The following is a 19,483-nucleotide window of genomic DNA, read 5'->3' as shown; positions in this document are numbered from 1 at the left end:
TATCCAGAGAAAACTCTAATTCGAAAAGATACATGCACCCCAATGTTCACTGCAGCACTATTTACAATAGCCAAGACATGGAAGCAACCTAAATGTCCATCAACAGAGGAATGGGTAAAGAAGATGTGGTACATATATACAATGGAATATTACTCAGCCATAAAAAAGAATGAAATAATGCCATTTGCAGCAACATGGATGGACCTAGATGTTATTATACTAAGTGACATTAAGTCAGAAAGAGAAAGACAAATACCATACGATATCACTTGTGTCTAAAATATGACACAAATGAGCTTGTATACAAAACAGAGACAGACTCTCAGACACAGAGAACAGACTTGTGGTTGCCAAGGGGAAGGCGGAATGGAGGAGGGATGGATTGGGAGTTTGGGATTAACATATACACACTACTATATATCAAATAAGTGAACAACAAGGACCTACTGTATAGCACAGGAAACTTTACTCAATATCTTGTAATAACCTATAATGGAAAAGAATCTGAAAGATAGATATATATATCTATATATATATATCTAAATCACTTTGCTGTACACCTGAAACTAACGCAACATTGTAAATTAATTATACTTCAATTTAAAAATCATTTTAAAAAAGGAAAGAAAAAATTTAAAAAATAGAATGGAAATTACACTGGCAGGAACAATTTTCTAGGCAACTTCTTTCCTAAATAAAATGTTCGCTTTAGGGCTTCCCTGGTGGCGCAGTGGTTGAGAGTCCGCCTGCCGATGCAGGGGATGCGGGTTCGTGCCCCGGTCCGGGAACATCCCACATGCCGCGGAGCGGCTAGGCCCGTGAGCCATGGCCGCTGAGCCTGCGCGTCCGGAGCCTGTGCTCTGCAACGGGGAGAGGCCACAGCAGTGAAAAAAAGTTCACTTTAGCAAATCACATTTTTCAGACAAATATTTTTCAAGGGGAAATAGTCTATTTTGGAACAAGGAGGGTTATTTATAAAAAAGAGAGAGTCAGAAAGTACTTGCAGAAGAAAGCAAATGTTTCCATGTCCATCCCTCAGTTCCAAATGTCTCTTTATTATTTTTCTCAAGGGACCCATTAAGCCCTCAAATAAATATGAGGCTGAATTTCAAAACATTCCTGCAAGCTAGAATTCCAAAATGCTGAAGGGAATGATCTCTTATTATACCCTCTTTGTGTGCGGACTGTGTACCCTCACCAGCGACACTGTGACTGCATTGGATGCAAAGACTGGTGCTTCCTCCAAGTCCCCACAGTGTAAGTTCAGTGTCTCCTCCAATCTGCAGCAGGAGAAAACCTTTTGAATTAAATTACCGAGAGTCAATGTATGTGAAAGCACATTAAAGGCAGAGAAATTAATATAGAAATAAAGCTGTGCAGCTGGTATCAGATAAAAATTGAAATAGAACCCAAGAAAAACATTTTCATGCTTTTTGTTTCACTATACACTCATGGATTCCCTTCAACGTGTCATGCAAACCACATCTAGAAGCTATAGGTTTAGAGTAATAGAAATGTGACATAATCAAGGATCCAAGAACTCTACTTTGCAAAATGTCACTATCCTTGAGCAGTAGAAAGCATATGGTCTTTTGTTAAACAAATGATTTTTTTTTTTTTTTTTTTTTTTTTTTTTTTTTTTTTTTTTTTTTGCGGTACACAGGCCTCTCCCGTTGCGGAGCACAGGCTCCGGACGCGCAGGCTCAGCGGCCATGGCTCACGGGCCCAGCCGCTCCGCGGCATGTGGGATCTTCCCGGACCGGGGCACGAACCCGCGTCCCCTAGCATCGGCAGGCGGGCTCGCGACCACTGCGCCACCAGGGAAGCCCCAAATGATTTTTTAAAAGGCTATACCAGGGAAGCCCCAAATGATTTTTTAAAAGGCTATACCAGGGAAGCCCCAAATGATTTTTTAAAAGGCTATACCAGGGAAGCCCCAAATGATTTTTTAAAAGGCTATATCAGGGCTTCCCTGGTGGCGCAGTGGTTGAGAGTCCGCCTGCCGATGCAGGGGACACGGGTTCGTACCCCGGTCCGGGAAGATCCCACGTGCCGTGGAGCGGCTGGGCCCGTGAGCCATGGCCGCTGAGCCTGTGCGTCCAGAGCCTGTGCTCCGCAACGGGAGAAGCCACAGCAGTGAAAGGCCCGCGTACCACAAAAAAAAAAAAAAAAGTTTATATCAAATGCATCATTTATCAGTCATACTTCTCCCATCATAAAATAATTTGACTTGTCCCTGAAAATAAAAACAAATTAAAATGTCAACTTTAGAATTGAAATAGACAGCTTCACAAATTTCTTCACTTCTTCCACAAATGCCAATACTGGACACCCTTGAGTGCAGAAAAGAAAGGGTGTTGTGTAGATTTGCTGAAGATACCCCCTGGACTTCCCAGAACATTCTAATGTCAAATATTTTGTACCATGTCTCATCCACATCCCTGGACTGGTCAAAACAAACATCTTTGTAATAAACGTCTATTGTTTTTTCTACTTAGGTCTCTTTGCTTTGCAAGAACTGCTCCTATCCCCACTTCAAGCAGGTGGCTTTGTTGGTGGCTTCCAACTAGAATAATAGGGATAGGCACATGACCCTTAAAAACATCAAAGATTATTGTGTTCTCTTGATTAATTGACCTCTATATTATTATGAAATTACCTTTAACCTTCTTTACCCCTGGTAATATAATCGTTGCTCAGAAATCTAGTTGGTAGGGTATCCATAACAATAAACTGATCTATGAAGTTTTGCACATCAGAGCTTATCTGACTTCACGATTTCAGGATTTTGAGGAACAATGATGTTCAGAACAAACTCTAGATTTCTTCCTTCCATATCTTAAAACTGTGGTCAATATCCAAAGGCATTTTCATGAAAAATGGCCATGGGTATTTTGACTGGCTCTCATTTTCCCTCACTGAGAAGTGTAAGGCTTAAATTTTTCAGATGATCATAATTTCTCAGGGCCTGACCATACATGGTCATTAAATATTTGGAAGGCTTTTTATCTGGATCTTGGCTACGTTCCAATGGCGAATTAAATTCTGCTTCTTGAAATCTTAAAAAAATCCCTTTACTTGCTTTAAAATTGTGGTAAAATACACATAAAATGTACCATCTTAACCATTTTTAAATGTACAGTTGAGTAGTGTTGAGTATATTCCCATTGTTGTCCAATCAATCTCCAGAACTTTTTCATCTTGCAAAACTCTATACCCATCAAACAGCAACTCTCTGTTTCCCCTCTCAGCCCCTGGCAACACCACGCTACTTTCTGTCTCTAGGAGTTTACCTTCCCTTTACTTTTCAAGCCACATTTTACCTCATCAATATCAAAATATTAAATTTTTTGTAAAAATTAAGACAATTTGGAAATGTGCAAAAGTAGAATATTAAATTGTTCCCATTCCCAATCCCATAGCCCAGAGATAATGACTATTAACAGCTCTGTGTAGACGTAGCTGTGCTTCTAGTCTATGCATCTATTTAGGAAGGGATGGGGGGGCTTGAATTACGTCCCCGCCTGAGAGATCACCTGATCACTGTGCCTCTAAATTTCATGGTCCTCCCACTGATCGTCACTCACTGTGGCTCCATGCGCTTATTTGGTGCTGTTCACAGATAAGAATTCATGGGCTCCAAGCCCCTCTCGCCCAAACGTGGGTGATTGCTATGTCTACAACCCACTCCCCTTGCAGGGACCAGGAAGTGCATATAAATATGGAGCTTCCATTTAGGACCTTATCCATTACTTCCCTTCTCAATACTAACTCGGAAAAAAGTAGCAGGATTTACTAGAGGGGAGCATAAAAGATTTTAAATAGCTGATAATAAATAAAATGCTTTATTTAAAATAAACTGTCTACCGGGACTTCCCTGGTGGTCCAGTGGTTAAGAATCCACCTTCCAATGCAGGGGACGCAGGTTCGATCCCTGGTCAGGGAACTAAGATCCCACAGGCTGTGGGTCAACTAAGACCACGCGCCACAATTAGAGAACCCACGTGCCACAGCTGCTGAGCCCACATGCTCTGGAGCCCACATGGCACAAGTAAAGAGAAGCCCGTGTGCCTCATCGAAAGATCCCAGCTGCCGCAACTAAGACCCAACGCAGCCAAATAAATTAATTTTTTTAGACAATAAAATAAAATAAACTGTCTGCTAAATACTACTTTTCCCACCGACAAAAGGACAAGTATCCCATGTAAACTCTTCACAGGGGCTCCTCCATGGATTCACCGTGTTCCCATCTTATTCCTTGGCCATGAGTCTGCCATCGTTTCTGAGATGCCTCCTTCTTCTAGCCTCCATCAGGAGACTATCTATCTACCCACCTTTTTGGAAATCACATCCCCTACTGGACAAGTTGTTCTCGCCCATGTTTCCTCACCCGCTCCAGCGGTACGTGCCCTGGTCTAAGCTGTTCAGTCTGAAATAACTCTCCAGGGACTCCAACAGGATGGTCCCAGGCTTCCAGTTCCAGGTTTCCCCAACCTTGTGAGCTACAAATAAGTTTCAATAGTCTTCCAAACCTCCAGTTGGATCAGACACCCACATAGAAGCACACGGTAACACAACGCCTACCCCATATCTTGCTGTTACCAACATCTGTATTCTTTCAGGACTGGTTAACATAACATTAGCTGCTTCAACAAATACTCTCAAATCTCAGTAGCGTGATACATGAAGCCTACACTGAGAATGTTATTGGTTGGTAGGTTACCTTCCACATGGTCATTCAGGAGCCAGACCCCTTTCACCTGCGGCCCTGCATCCCTCAGGCCTTCAAAATCCTCCACCGAGAATCCGCTGGAGTTCTCTACATTTAGTTAGCAGACACGGGAAAAGACACAATACATTGGCAATAAACACAATACGAATGGCCCTTAGACGTATAAAAATATGCTAAACCTAAAACGTAAAAATCACATCCACATTGGGATATACTTTTTCCTCTATCAGATTAGTAAACTATCTTAGTGAGGGTTTCGGGAAAGAGGAATTTTCTACCACAAAACTGGGGAGAATGTAAATTGATAAATCTTCCTGGAGACTAATCTGGCAATATCAAAATTACATATCCACATAGCCTTTTATCCCCTCACCTTACTTCTGAATATTCTTCCTACAGATATAATCACACATGTACAAATAACACATGTATTGAATTATTCATTATAGAAATGTTGGTAATTGTAAAAAGATTGAGAACAACCTGAAAGCATTTCACAGAAATCTGGTTAAACTGATTTTCCATGTAGTAATACCCTACAGTCTTTTAAAGCATGAAGAAGTGCTTTATGTATTGATATGAGACAATTTTCAAGTTATATTGTTAAATGTAGAAAACCAAGATGCTAAATAGAATATAAATGCTGTTATGCTAAGATAATGTTATATTATAATAATACAATTAGAATATGCAGTTATATGAAAATAGGATGGATAAAAACAAAAGGATGGAATAAGGTCTGTATCTAAGTTGGTAGTATTAGATCAATGATATTAATGTCATTTTTCTTGATTTTGAGCTTATGCTATGCTTATGCTAGATGTTTTGGGGGGAAGCTGGGTAAAGTGTACATAGGAACTCTCCATACCATTTTTGCAGCTTCTTGTGATTCATAAACTAGTTCAAAATATAAAGTTATTTTTAAGAAGAAATTGATACATGTACACATACAAATATATATTTATGTGTGAACGCATAAAACATCTGGAGGCAGGGATACACAACCAACTGAAAACATGGATTGACTCTGAGAAGGGGAATTAAATGACTGAGGAACAGGAGAACATATTTCTCTGTATTGTATACCTTTTTGCTCTTTATGACTTTAAAATCTCATTTAGGGACCTCCCTGGTGGCGGAGTGGTTAAGAATCCGCCTGCCAATGCAGGGGACACGGGTTCTATCCCTGGTCCGGGAAGATCCCACATGCTGTGGAGCAACTAAGCCCGTGCGCCACAACTACTGAGCCTGCGCTCTAGAGCCCAAGAGCCACAACTACTGAGCCCGTGTGCCACACTACTGAAGCCCACGAACCTAGAGCCCGGGCTCCACAACAGGAGAAGCCACCGCAATGCGAAGCCCGCGCACCTCAATGAAGAGTAGCCCCAGCTCGCCTAGAGAAATCCTGCACAGCAACGAAGACCCAATGAAGCCAAAAATAAATAAATAAAGTAAAATAAAATTTTTTAAAATCTCGTTTAAAAAAATACAGCTTTTCAAATAAGGTTTTGAGCAGTGAAGGTACATGATGAAAATCAAGGAAGAAAAGTAAAAATATCAAAAGCGAAGAGCAGGTTTCAACCCTGGGTTTCTCAGAATGTGATCACCAGCAGTGAAAATTGTGCTTCCTCCTTTTAGAGTTCAGAAGAGAAACACCCGCCTTCTCTAGTGTTTGCTTTGCCCTTTCTTTAAAATTCATTTGCTGAAACGAGCATTTTTATAACAACTGAGTAAAAAGAAGGAGTACCTAGAACCAAATAAATGTTAGAGAAATTTGCAGTCAGTCATCAGCCAAAATCTAAAAGTAAATTTTTCTCTTTTTCAGGATACTGAGAATCATTTAATTTTTTTCTCTAGAGTTTGTTACATTAGTTCAGGGAAAGCATTGATGATTGTTCTGAAATTGTTTTCTAGCTTTTTAAGCATAGTAGATTCATATTCATATCCTTCATTATATAGATTTGTGTGTTTCAAAAGCAAGGCATCTGTAGTATTTATAAGTAGGGGATACTTTTGAAATTGACAGAGTAATTTCAAGAATTATTGGAGGGGGAGTATTGAAAGTATTTTTCAAATTAAGATTTATCACATTGACTAATTTTTCCTTTTTCTGGCTGAACTTCTAAAAATCAACTTTCATTTCATTTCTTACCTACCTTTAACAGATTACTTAGAGTGAGTAACCCTGGAACGGTTCCCATGACTGAGTCTGTAAATCGACACTAATTCATTCCAACAACTGAAAGCAGCATATGTTGGTTGCTATTTTCGAAAGAAAACTAAAGAATGCGGCTGGAGGTAGAGAGTATTTCTTAATAAATAAGTAACGACTTCTCAAGGAGCCGGAAGTGGTACAGCATAGTAGATCTGAGAGTTAATGTTTGCCTTTTTTACATTTTAAAGACACACCCAATTTAAAACGCACAAGTAAATTATTGGACACTTACATGGGCTTCTTGTGAAATTAATCTTTGTTAGTTAATGACCAAGTGCCTTCACCCACCTGAAGGGAAGGGTTTCTTTGGTTTACAGAGATTCCAAAGAGCCCTGGGCAGATGCGCAGCTGAGGAACACTCATCCCTCCCAAGTCCCAATCTCCCAGCCTTTATTACTGGCACCTCCAGCCACCCAGCTTATATCAGTCCTGACTCTGCCTGCCCTTTACTCACTGCTAACGTTAATTTCTCCGAATCTCTAATGTCTCATTTGTAATATGAGACTCATAATATCTGCCTAATAGAATTGTAGGGTTTAAGTGAAATAATGTGTGCGAAGCACTCAATGCATAGTTAATACTGACAAAGCAGCCTTTGATATTCGGGCACTGGTGTGCTCTCCTGCTGGACATAAACCATCTCACAGGATATTAACATCAGACAAGGCCACTCTGAGACCATGATAAAGCAGGACAAATGAAGGTTGCATGCAGTCCACAAAATACCAAACATCCCCCCTCTCTGCTAAAATCAGTGACTGCTACTTCCTTACCCATTACCATACAGCTTCATGCCCCACTCTGGTCTGCCTTGCCTAGAGATAAGATTTATTGAAATGCCCAATCGTGGTATTGTCTCTGCTTCCTGAGAGCACCCAATCTAGAGTGGGCTCTTGCTTTATCAGACCCTCCCCAAGATTACCCAACCAACACCCAAATCCTGTCATAGTTTCCTTCTAATACCCCTTACTGAGATGCCCCATGGTTTCCATGGTGTGCGGTGTCCCTGGCTGCCGTGAGCAGTAAACCCAGCCGGTTCAACCACAGGTGTGTTTCTGATGGACTGAAGACGCTCCTTCGGCTAAAGGATGTTGACGGTGCTCAGTTAACGATAGTTATTACTTTGGGGAGTCAGTTTCTCTTCCTCCTTTGATGTTGGAACATGCTTACAAGAGGTAAACACTGTGTTTCTCATTGGTGTTAAACTGGAAAATCCAAGATCGTCTTAGCTCTGCGGTTCTGAAAGTCTGTGATTCTGAACTTGACACTCCCAGAGATGAATGGGGCTCATTAATTTATTCTATATTATTTCATTTACAAATCTATAACGACCAAACCTTATTGGTATGCCCACGTACAGCACTGTTCTTAAATTTTGCTGTTGTAAAAATCAATTTCAGAAGAATGGCCAGGGCTGTGTGTTCTACTTTAAATTGATGACATTGTGGGTTAGTTTCATGAAAAAAAAAATCTTGGTGGTATTTTTAATCTCCTGTGGGATCACTGAGTGCTGGCTAAAAAGGAATCTCAAGGTATTACAGAATACTTTTCTCTTTATCTAGAATTCCCTGCATGGCAAGTGCCAGGTTATTATTTGGGCTTATAATCACTCTGTCCTTGTTAGTTCAGTATGTCCCAGATTTGAAATGATACAAAGTTTTGGCCTTGTTTGTGTAAAGGCCGATTCTTGATTCAAATGCAGTAAAAGCCCGATAGGTCTGTAGGGGCATGTGGGTCCCTTAGAGCAGGGAGGGAGCCAGTGACCTTGGCATTATGAAGGTACACTTGAAGCGACTGTCAGTAGACAGCTACTACTCCCACTTTAGTTTTCCTCTCCTCATATCCACTAGAAGATGGTTAAGGTTCCTTTTAATTCTAAAATTCTATCAGCCTAACATTATACTTTAAGATCCTTGCTCTAACTGACTGCCATTTTTTTCTCCATCCTATAATATGATATAAATTCAGCAAACATTTTCTGAACACCTACTATATGCAAGGCACAATTTTAGACACTATGGAGACCACAAAGATGAAAAAGACATGTCCTCACTCCAAAAGATCTAGGGAGTGGGTAGATGGAGGAGGATGACACGAGGATACAGACGAACAGGTTCATGCCGAATGTGAAAAATGAGTTTGTGAACTCCTGTAGGGAGGAGCCCGGTTAGAAGGAAACTGAGAGAGAGAAGTTGCCATGTAAGAGCTGTCAGCTGCTTCTCCAAATGGAAACAGCAAATCATCTTGGTGCGGAGTTTCTCAGCTCTGGGAAGAATTATGTAGGTGGCTTCTCCTACCAGTAAAAATGGAAGGAGAGTTGTTACCTGTTGTCCCAGGGGAGGGTGTAACAGGACTCTGGCCTGACAAGGGCTACCCTTTGGAGGATCAAGGGTACTAAAAGCTGTTAAAGAATGAATAATTTTGTAAAGATGGTATAACCATGACTCTTATACAAACGTAAAATGAACATTTGTCAAAGATTTTAGTTAGTTAACTCATTAATTAATTAAGTAGCCATAAGATGTTGCAATCAGTTCAAAAGAGAATTCAAAGTATCCCACTTACATATGTCAATCGTGAGTGCAAAGATAAACTTAGAAATAGGTGCAAAACTGGCTTCTTTGGGTGAGGAAGGGGAAACAATTGTCCTTACAGCAGAGAGAATTTGCCTTTATCCATGGAAAAGTATAGTTTACATTGCTATTAGCTGTCTTCAAATTACAGTTATAAAATCCCTTAAAGACAGCAGAAGGCACAGAGCTCCCATACAATCAGATAATCCAGAAAGATGTGTCAGAAAACACCTTGTTTTTCACTGAAGACAGATAGTACTCTTTTGGTTCATCTTAATGACTTTGACAATTTTCCCTACAAAACTCTAGGACACTGGGATTGTCCTGACTGAATTCAGGACTGAAAGAGAAAGGCAACAAAGGCCCAAGGAAGAGCTCTCCAGAGGGAACAGGAGACATAGGCTCAACAGCAAGGTCTAGGGTGTTGGTCCCGGCATGTGGCAGAAGTGACCCCTCTGCTCTGGAGACCCCTGGCATGGTGGACATGCTGCAGGAATGGAGACAGAGTATGTGAGTGTGAGTCTGGGACCTGGAAGGTTGGAGACCATGAAAGAAGCCTGTGCAGGTACTTGGGACAACAGAGGTGTCCTACAGCAGTGGACAAGGACCCCATGACCCGGGTGGGCCGTCAGTGGTGGTACTGATAATACAGAAAATTGGATCCCAAATAGACTGATTAGATTTGCTAGTTCTTCAGCTTCATGAGGCATTTGGAAATAGTCCCCTGGAGTCTGAATATTTCAGAGGAGGCAGAATTCTGAGAAACTGTAATGTTTAAAGAATAAGTAAAGAGTTGCATTTACAAATTTCTTAGACAAGAGTTCCAGGAGAGTGATAGGTATAGGTGCCAGATTGTAAATGGCTGAGGAGTGAATGGGAGGTTAAAAAATGATGACAATGAGTGAAGTAGTAGTCCTAGTGATAATAATAATAATAATAATACAGCAGATGCCGTTTTCTATCTATATAAAGCAATTAGAACTGGTTATTGTTTAGTCAGTTAAAAAAATAACTGAAGCATGGAATCATAAAAAATAGCTCATAGATACCTTAGGCATTATCTAAGTTTAAAATACATAACTGTGTATACAGTCAACAGTCATGATACACTACAGCCAAAATTTTTACTTGAGTAAAGGAAAGGTCTGTGATTAGAGTTCTGTACCATGTTTCTTGAATAAACCACATTTGTAAACCATTTTGTGGGCAGAATCCTTCTAGAACTTTACGATTTCTCCCAATCTTTGACACTAGTTTTGCCCATCTCTAATTTTGTAGCAATTCTTTTTAGTAATTCACTTTTATCAAATCTTTCCAGAGCATTCATAAAGCATTCAAAAGACATTTCACAGAAACAACTCTCTTTTGCACTTCTATGACATTGGTTTAGTAATAAATATGTAATTATTATTATAACAAGCACAGGTGGGATATACAGGTTTGGTTTGGGAACAGTTGCAACTCAAAAGGTGGGAACAGAAGTGTCCAGAAAGCCATAGGTGTGTCCTGGGTGTCTATCTGTATGTTTTAAGAGAGAATGGAGAGTGAAGTTTAATCAGACGGATGAATTAGGTAGATGGCGGTTAACAGGGCTTCTGTGAAATATAACGTTGGTTGTGTTCTTACTAGGTCCAAGCATCCCAGTGTTGCTTTAGCCTTATCTCATTGAATCTCAGCAACCAATGAAGCTCAAAGAAGTTAAGTCATTTGTCCGGGGACACACCAAGTTAGCAAGTGTCAGTAACAGAATTTAAACACAGGCTGTCTTACTTAAAAACTGGTATCTTAACTCCTTCTTTACAATATTTCCTTTTGAGAATTTTGGGAGTGAACCAGAGGAGAGAGGTGAAGTAGCCTCAAGGGTGTAATATATATCAACTGCTTTGCCTCTTGGGAAGAGCACCCTAATTTTCCTCTGGGGTCACACCCCTTCCTTACTCTCAGGTCCACATACATCGAATAGAATTTACCTCCTGGCCCTAGCTCTCGCAATGAACATGACCCAGAAATGGCCAACGAGAGTACTTCATTCCCCTGACCACAGTGATTGGCTAAGATATGGGCACATGACTCAAGTCAGGCTAATGAGGGTCAAGCTCGAGTAGAGTACTTTTCCACACCTTAACCCCCCACCCCCAGGATCACTAGCTAGGGACCATGGCAGCAGTCATCACTGATGCTGGCAAAATCCTGTCTGAACATGAAGTCAACATAGGAAAGCAGAGTGATGAAAAGAAAGAGACCAGTAAGTAATGTTTTTGAGCTTCTGGATCTGGCCATACCTGAACTCTGCAATTCCTAATGATGTACAAAACCCAATTTAAAACCCAGCTCATATCCTCAAGGAGCTGGTGGTTGAACTCAGATCTCATGGATGTGTTACCCTTATATCAAATAAAAAGTGTTTTAAAAATTCACTTTCCTAGTCAAATGTGCCTTGTCTATCTGTCTTTATTTACCTCCCTTTTCCCCTTATACTTCTCGTCACTTCTCCATTACCTTTCTGACCCACTAAGATGACTAATTATAATTTTTTTCTTGTCTGAAAATATACTTCCTGTCTAAGTCTACAGGAAGACATGCACGTAAAAAAGCATGAATATTTTAGCTGTGCAACCTCTTTTCAAGTGAAATCTTATGTGGAATTCCAGGATATAAAATTGTGGCTGTTTAGGTCGAAGGTGGTACAGGGGGCCTGAGGAGCGCAGACCGACAGCCCCTGCTATGACAACGCTTTTATCCGACAAGTCTCTGATTTATAATAAACGATGATGGGTCTTGACAAAGGACAGACTAGAATTTTGACAACCCAACAGTTTTTGAAAACTCTTTGTCAAATCTTGTCAAATACTACAAAGATCCATCAAAATGACAATCTGCACACTCTGCTAACAGCATTACTTCTTTAAAACAAGCAGAAAATTCATGAAACTCAATGAAAAAAGAAAATGTGGAAAGATAGGTCTAGCATCATCTCTCTCTCTCTCTCTCTCTCTCTCTCTCTCTCTCTCTCTCTGTTTTAACAATTATGTGGCTTATAGGACAAAAAGTAGTTATGGAACCAACAAGGTAATTTGACCAGGGCAACAATTTCAAAAAGACTATGTTAGAAAATAGAGAAGGGAATACCTTTGGAGAGTTCAGGTCTGTATTTTAAGCACCTGTGGCTGCAACAGCACCTCTGAAAAGAAAAATGAACAGCTGTGATATGTCAGTGTAGATCATTTTAAGCAGTAAATCAACAAAATCACCACCATCATCATCACCATCTTCATCATCTCTAATGTTCTGACCACCGAGCCTGTGTCAGACACCGTGTTAAGTGTGCCATGTGTAACATCTCATTTCATCTTCAGCGTGGCCCTCTGAGGTAAATACTGATATTACCCCTAAGCAATTAAGTGACTCGCTCAAAGTCACATAGCAGGCAAGGGTCAGAGCTATGACCAGACCTCAAGTCAATCTGTTTCCCAAGTTCTTCAATGCAACTGAAGCTTGTGAATTGGTCTGGTCTCCCACCTTTTTACTCACCAAAGAAAAAGGACGGTATGTGTAAAGTTGCACAAGTCTGAGATTCATGGCACCTTAATCATGGCATTGTTTAGTTCAAAGACCTTGAGAGCAAAGATCATCTCCTCCATTTTCTCAGTAGTTCTGTGAGTTAAGGAGAGGTGGGTTTTTGAACTCATAGAAATAGGCAGTAGAATAGACAGGGGGTTGCCAGGGGCTGAGAGTGGGGGAAAGGGGGAGATGTTCGTGAAACGGTCCAAAATTCCAGTTACGAGATGAATAGGTTCTGTGGATCCAACGTGCAGCCTGGTGATGATAGTTAACAGAAGTGTATTATATATCTGCAAGTTGCTAAGAGAGTAGATCTTAAATGTAATCATCACACACACACAAAAGGTAACTATGTGAGGTGATGGAGGGGTTAACTAACCTTATTATGTTAACTGTTTTACAATATATACATGTATCAAATGATCATGTTGTACACCTTAAACTTACACAATGTTACCTGTCAATTATATCCCAATAAAACTGGAAGGAAAAAAAAAGGAGAGGCAGGTTTTGTTATTACTTACCTCTATCCTAAAGAAGAAAACACAGATACAGAATGTTGTGAAACTTTCCAAGGTTATACTGATACAAGGAATCCTTACCAGTAATAGTAATCTCTCTGTAATAAACCACTGGATTTCATGCTAGAAGGGACTCTGGGCCTGAGCCCTGATCTTTCTAGTTCCCAACTTGTGTAGTCTGGGGTCTAAAGGGCACCTTAAGAACATGATCATAATAGCTAATATTTTTGAGTTTTTACAATGTGCTTTACATACATTATATCATTCATATCTTTCAGCAACCCTCTGCAGTAGGTACTATTATTTCCCCCATGTTAGAAAAGAGGAAACAGAGGTTCAGAGTGGTTTAGAAGCTTGCTCAAGATGACAAACCCAGGTGGAAGCAGAGCCAGCATTTAGAATTCAATTAACCCTACTTCCAATCCATGCTTTTAACCTGGTACAAATCAGCCATGTCCAATGTACAAAAGCATTGTGTTCCAATTTGTTTGTTTGGAATTGGAACATGTTTTCTCATAGAAACAATTTCTAAACGGTAGGGCTCCCAGATCAACCCCCAGAGACTTATTTATGCCTTGGTGTTGTTCAAATTCTATTTGCAGGAGCAAGATGTTTCAGTGATGGTAATGAAAGTAAATATAAAAGCAAATACAATGACTAAAGAATGTTTTCTATATCTTAAACATTGGCTAGAAAGGGTAAAGGAGGTAAGTGAAAAGTTTTGCTGGATTATGAAAATTTCTCCCAACCAATTTCAAGCACTTTAAAGTTGATTACTGCTGGCCATTTGTTATGAATTTCCTATTCCTTGGTCCTGATACACCAGCAACATTAATCGTATGAGTATCAGAAAAGATGGTTTTTTTTTTTTCCAGTTTTGCATCCAACTAGACAAGTATTTGATATAAAAGAAAATGCATGAACTTTGGAACCAAACAGATGGGGATTAAAAATCAAAGCTCTGTCAAAGCAGAGAAGCAATTCAGAAATCTCAGCCCCATTTTAGTAGGGCTTAGGTAAGTTCGTAAGTGGAAAGCATTAAACTTCAGATTTTCTGGTCATTTCTCCGAAGAAAATAGGGTGTAAGACCTTGGGTACCATATGTAAATAATACGCAGTTTGATGTTATTGTAAACTGGATTATTTTATTTAATTCTTTTTTGGATTATTTATCGTTAGTGCAAAGAAACACAACTGACTTTTGTGCATTGACTTTGTATCCTGCAACTTTGCTTAATTTGTTTATCAGGTCTAACAGTTTTGTGTGTGTGTGTGTGTAATCTTTAGTTTTCTGCATGTAATATTATGAATCTGGAAGAGAGATAATTTTACTTCTTCCTTTCCAATTTGCCTTTTATTTTTGTTTCTTGACTAATTTCTCTGGCTAAGACAGCCAATACTATGTTAAATAATTGTAGCGAGAGCAGGTATCCTTGCCTTGTTCCTGCTCTTAGAGAAAACGTTTTCGGTCTTTCACCATTGAGTATGATGTTAGCTGTGGCCTTTTCATATATGGACCTTATTATGTTGAAGCAGTTTGTTGAGTTATTGTATCATGAAAATATGTTGAATTTTTCAAGTTTTTTTTATCCTTTCAGTCTGTTTCTGTGATGTAATACATTGATTGACTTTCATTTGTTGAACCATCCTTGCATTGCAGGAATAAATTCCATTTACTAATAGTATATGATCCTTTTAATATTCTATTGAATTATGTTCACTAGTATTTTTGAATATATTTGCATAAATATTCATATGGGATATCCATTTGTAGTTTCCTTGTAACATTTTTGTTTGGCTTTGGTATCTGAGCAATGGCCTTATTAAATGAGTTTGGAAGCATTCCCTCCTTTTCGATTTTTTGCAAGACATTGAGGAGGACTGGTATTTATCCTTATTTTAGCGTTTGGTAGAATACACCAGTGAAGTCATTTGGCCCTAGGCTTTTCTTTTTTGTGAGGATTTTTTTTTTTTTTTTTTTTTTTGTGGTACACGAGCCTCTCACTGTTGTGGCCTCTCCCGTTGCAGAGCACAGGCTCCGGACACGCAGGCTCAGCGGCCATGGCTCACGGGCTCAGCCGCTCCGCGGCATGTGGGATCTTCCCGGACCGGGGCATGAACCCGCGTCCCCTGCATCGGCAGGCGGACTCTCAACCACTGCGCCACCAGGGAAGCCCTTTTGTGAGGATTTTGATTACTGATTCAATCTCCTTATCAGTTATAGGTCTGTTCAGATTTTATATTTCTTCATGAGTTGGTCTTTGTAGTTTGTGTGTTTCTAGGAGCTTATCTATTTCATTTCAGTTATTCAACTTGTTGATGTAGAGTTGTTCATAGTACTCCCTTATAATCCTTTTTATTTCTGTCAGATCAGTAGTAATGTCCATTTTTTCTTTTCTGATTTTAGTTATTTGATTCTTCTCTTTTTCTTTGTCAATCTAGCTAAAGGTTTGCCAATTTTGGTGATCTTTTCAAAGACCCAGCTCTTGGTTTTATGGATTTTCTCTATCATTTTTCTATTCTCAGTTTGGTTTCTCTCTGCACTAATATTTATTAGTTCCTTTTTTCTGATAGCTTTGGGTTTATGGGCTACTTATTCGTGATCTCAGCTAATGGACATTTTCAAGCATTATCTTAGATACAGTTTTCAGTCACTTGCTCAGGAAGTTTGGCTCTACAAGGTGTCAACCATTTATTCTTTATTACAAAGGAAATGGTTTCTCTTCACGTTTTCTTGAGGACACACCCTTGGCACTCTCCGTGTGGAGGGGAAGAGATCAAATTCCATTACTTTTGGTAGACAGTGTAACTTCCTGGATGGAAGTCAGGAAAGATTCCTCTCTGGGACCTGATTCCAGGTAATATCATCAACTATAGCCTGGCACCACAGAAGTTACTGCTCAAGGCTTTCTTCTTCATTTCATTTTCAATCCCTTTCTTGCTCAGTATGCCATGAAAGCCAGTGGTTCTCAGTCTCATTTATCTTGTGTCATTTGAGAGATGACCACGTTTTCTAATGATTTCCACTTATGTTTTTAAATTTTAAAAGATTCAAGATTATCCTTCTAATAACTGCATATTCACTTGTTTTCCAAAGTGCTTTCTTTAGTAAGAGAGAAAGGAATGGAATTGAAGCTAAACTCAAGGGACCTAAAAATTTCCTTAGTACATGGGAGTGTCATCGGGAGGGTTAAGAACTCCTGGAAGGGGAGGCTTCAGTCTTATGAGGTAATGCTCAGCATTTGGGAAAGCTGATATGAGGTGGGGGAAGGAGGTGGTGTGGGAGAACCCTTGAAGAATGACTCCACTTGAAAAAGTAATACCTGGGATAATATTAGGCAGACACAAAATATAATATGCTTAAAGCAATCACATGGATTTTGGAGATGAATATAAAGTGCTAAATGAATGAATTTGTTAAATGAATGACTGAGAAGTTATCCTGTTCTCCATCACCCTTTACATTTTATGGTTGAGAAAACTGAGGAACAAAAACAAAACAAAAATCTGATTTGCCCAAAGTCATACATTTAGAATGTGATAATGCTGAGCTTCAAACCAAGATCTTTTTACTTCAATAACTGGACTCTCCACTTCAGGACACATTATATTAAAGAAAACATTAAAGAAGCATTTGCATCAAACATAAATATATTGATGGAGTATTAGAAACAATAATGATAATAGCTAACATTTCTTTGAGCACTCACTAGGCACTCATTTTATCCTCTTAGCAACCTTCGGAGGTAGGCAACTGAGACACAGAGAGGTTACATAATCTGTCCAAAGTCACACAGCTAGAAAGTGGCAGGGCCAGTATTCAAACCCAGGATCTGCATGCTTAATAACACAAAGCCCCTCAGGCTGAGTCTGCCACCTCTCAACCTCTTGTGCTGGAAACCCAGGTGTGGCTCAGCTAGAGGAAGACCCTGGCCAGGAGGTTGGTGGGTTCTTAAGAGTCAAAACCAAAAGTTCCTAAGGGAAGTCCAAAAGAGTGAGAGTAAAATTGTATCGGATTTATGAGATGGCAATTGTTCTCGCAAAAATGCAAAAGCAGAAGGGAATTAAAAGTAAGTTAAAAGATAGAGAAAGAGAATTAAACTATCTAGAATACAAAACCACTGGGCAACAAGAAGTTTTATAAGTTAAAGGTGACATTTATTGTTTGTGGAACTTTTATTGCATTTCTTTGACAATTACATAGTGAAATTATTTCAAAATAGGCCATTCAAGTTTATTAGTACTAAAAAAAAAAATACTTCCTTTACATGGAACAAAACAGCCTAACACCATTGCTACTTTAATTATTCTTTGCCCTTATTTTTCCTGCTGAGAGCAGCATATTTTGCACACGGCACCTTGTATCTTTCTCTTGGATGGACTCCAGGTTTCTCAAAAGCTCCCACCCCAACCACAGCGAGGGTTATGTCACATTTAGCAGTGCCTTGGATGGCTGAATACTTTATCTTTTCTTCCCTAGATTCTGATGAAATGGAGTCATTCTGTGCTCTTTTAGAAAGAAGTGTTTTCAAATTATTTTGAATCCAGTTTTGACATGTGATTGCTTCTACGTTTATAGTGATGGTTTTGTAGCATCACAATCTATACTAATTTGTTACCCAGATGCATGATGAAAGCTTTATCAAGACATTTTTCACAGTTAACTATAGGTCTTTTTTCAGCTTGTACATGTGAGCTTATGTTAGAATGTATTCATGCTGGAACAAAATAGAAAACAAATTGGAATTTGAAACGTTATATGGGTTAACCAGAATTTTAGAAACAGAAACCTGATTGAAATTAAAAGGTGTTTATGTGGGGTTTGTTGGGACTGCATCCCAGGACACAGATTCAAGAAGCACTTGAATTGTGTTCTGCCAGACTACAAAATGGGGGAGGCTTATAAAGGCAAAAATCGCAAGGTTACAGTTAGTCACGTGAGTTATTCATCAAGAATTATAATTGGAGCTGGCAATAAGTAAGGGTGTTTGTTAAGTAAGGATTTGTTGGGGTCCGAAATGGTTGCATCGATACAAGGGGAGACCTTGAGACCATAAGGTTGTAGCTGTCAGGTGGTGTTCTGAATATGGCCAGTGGTGTCCTTGGGTCCGGTATAGTACAAAGAAAGTTCAAGTTTTCAGTGGTCAGGGACGTATCTGAGACCAGATCCTCAATGGTCGCCCAATTCCATTTCTGTCTGCCCGAACTGTGATTACTCCATTAATATTTCAAGTTGTCATCCCATGTATGCAGTATAGAAAACTCCATGTCCATATTCAAAAGAGGCTTAGTAACTGAGGGAACCCGACATTGCCAGGAATGAGAAAATCTGAGTTCCTTCCACGATAAAGCCCCATGATTTGGGAAAGCTAGCTAAATTTATAAGTCCATTTCCCCATTGGTAATTATAAACTGAGATTGATTTCATTGCCATCATTGAAGCTTTTCCCCCAGAGCTTTGATTACTCTCTCAATGAGATTATTTTCTATTATTTCAGCAGAAATTTCATATTGTGCATGCATCAGCTAAGTCTGCAATTTAATACTTTTAATCTGTCTCTAAAAAGGACCTCTCCGCCCCATTCACATTATGATAAGTTAGCTCTTCGTGAAAAGTATCCAATATTTCAGGGGGAAAAAATTGGGCTAGGGCCATAAGTGGTCTAGCCAAGTTTCATCATTGAAAGTAAGGAATGATCATTGTATTCCATTCTTTCCTTCTGGTTCCTTGGGGTGCACAAAGCAGGGAGGGGGAGGGTTCTCCTTGTCCATTCCCTTTCTCTCTAACTCTTCGCTTGAATGCACTTTCTTGAGCCAAGCATCCCTTGCCTACAGTGGCGAATGCTCCCAGCAGTTGGCTTTGGGCTTGTATCTGCTCATT

General features: G+C 39.6%; 1 protein-coding gene across 1 annotated transcript in view; it reads right to left on the bottom strand.

Annotated features, from left to right (window-relative positions):
• The window catches only part of C12H12orf75 (chromosome 12 C12orf75 homolog), a 98,868-nt gene that overhangs the window by 63,212 nt on the left and 16,173 nt on the right, over nucleotides 1-19,483 (bottom strand). The window contains exon 2 of the mRNA XM_067010023.1: nucleotides 12,650-12,701. Within this exon, the coding sequence (XP_066866124.1) occupies nucleotides 12,650-12,701 (52 nt within the window). The remainder of the gene's footprint in view (nucleotides 1-12,649; nucleotides 12,702-19,483) is intronic.

The sequence above is a fragment of the Kogia breviceps genome, chromosome 12 (assembly GCF_026419965.1).
Source record: "Kogia breviceps isolate mKogBre1 chromosome 12, mKogBre1 haplotype 1, whole genome shotgun sequence".
Lineage (NCBI taxonomy): Eukaryota > Metazoa > Chordata > Mammalia > Artiodactyla > Physeteridae > Kogia > Kogia breviceps.
This window is presented reverse-complemented; position numbering and strand designations above follow the sequence as displayed.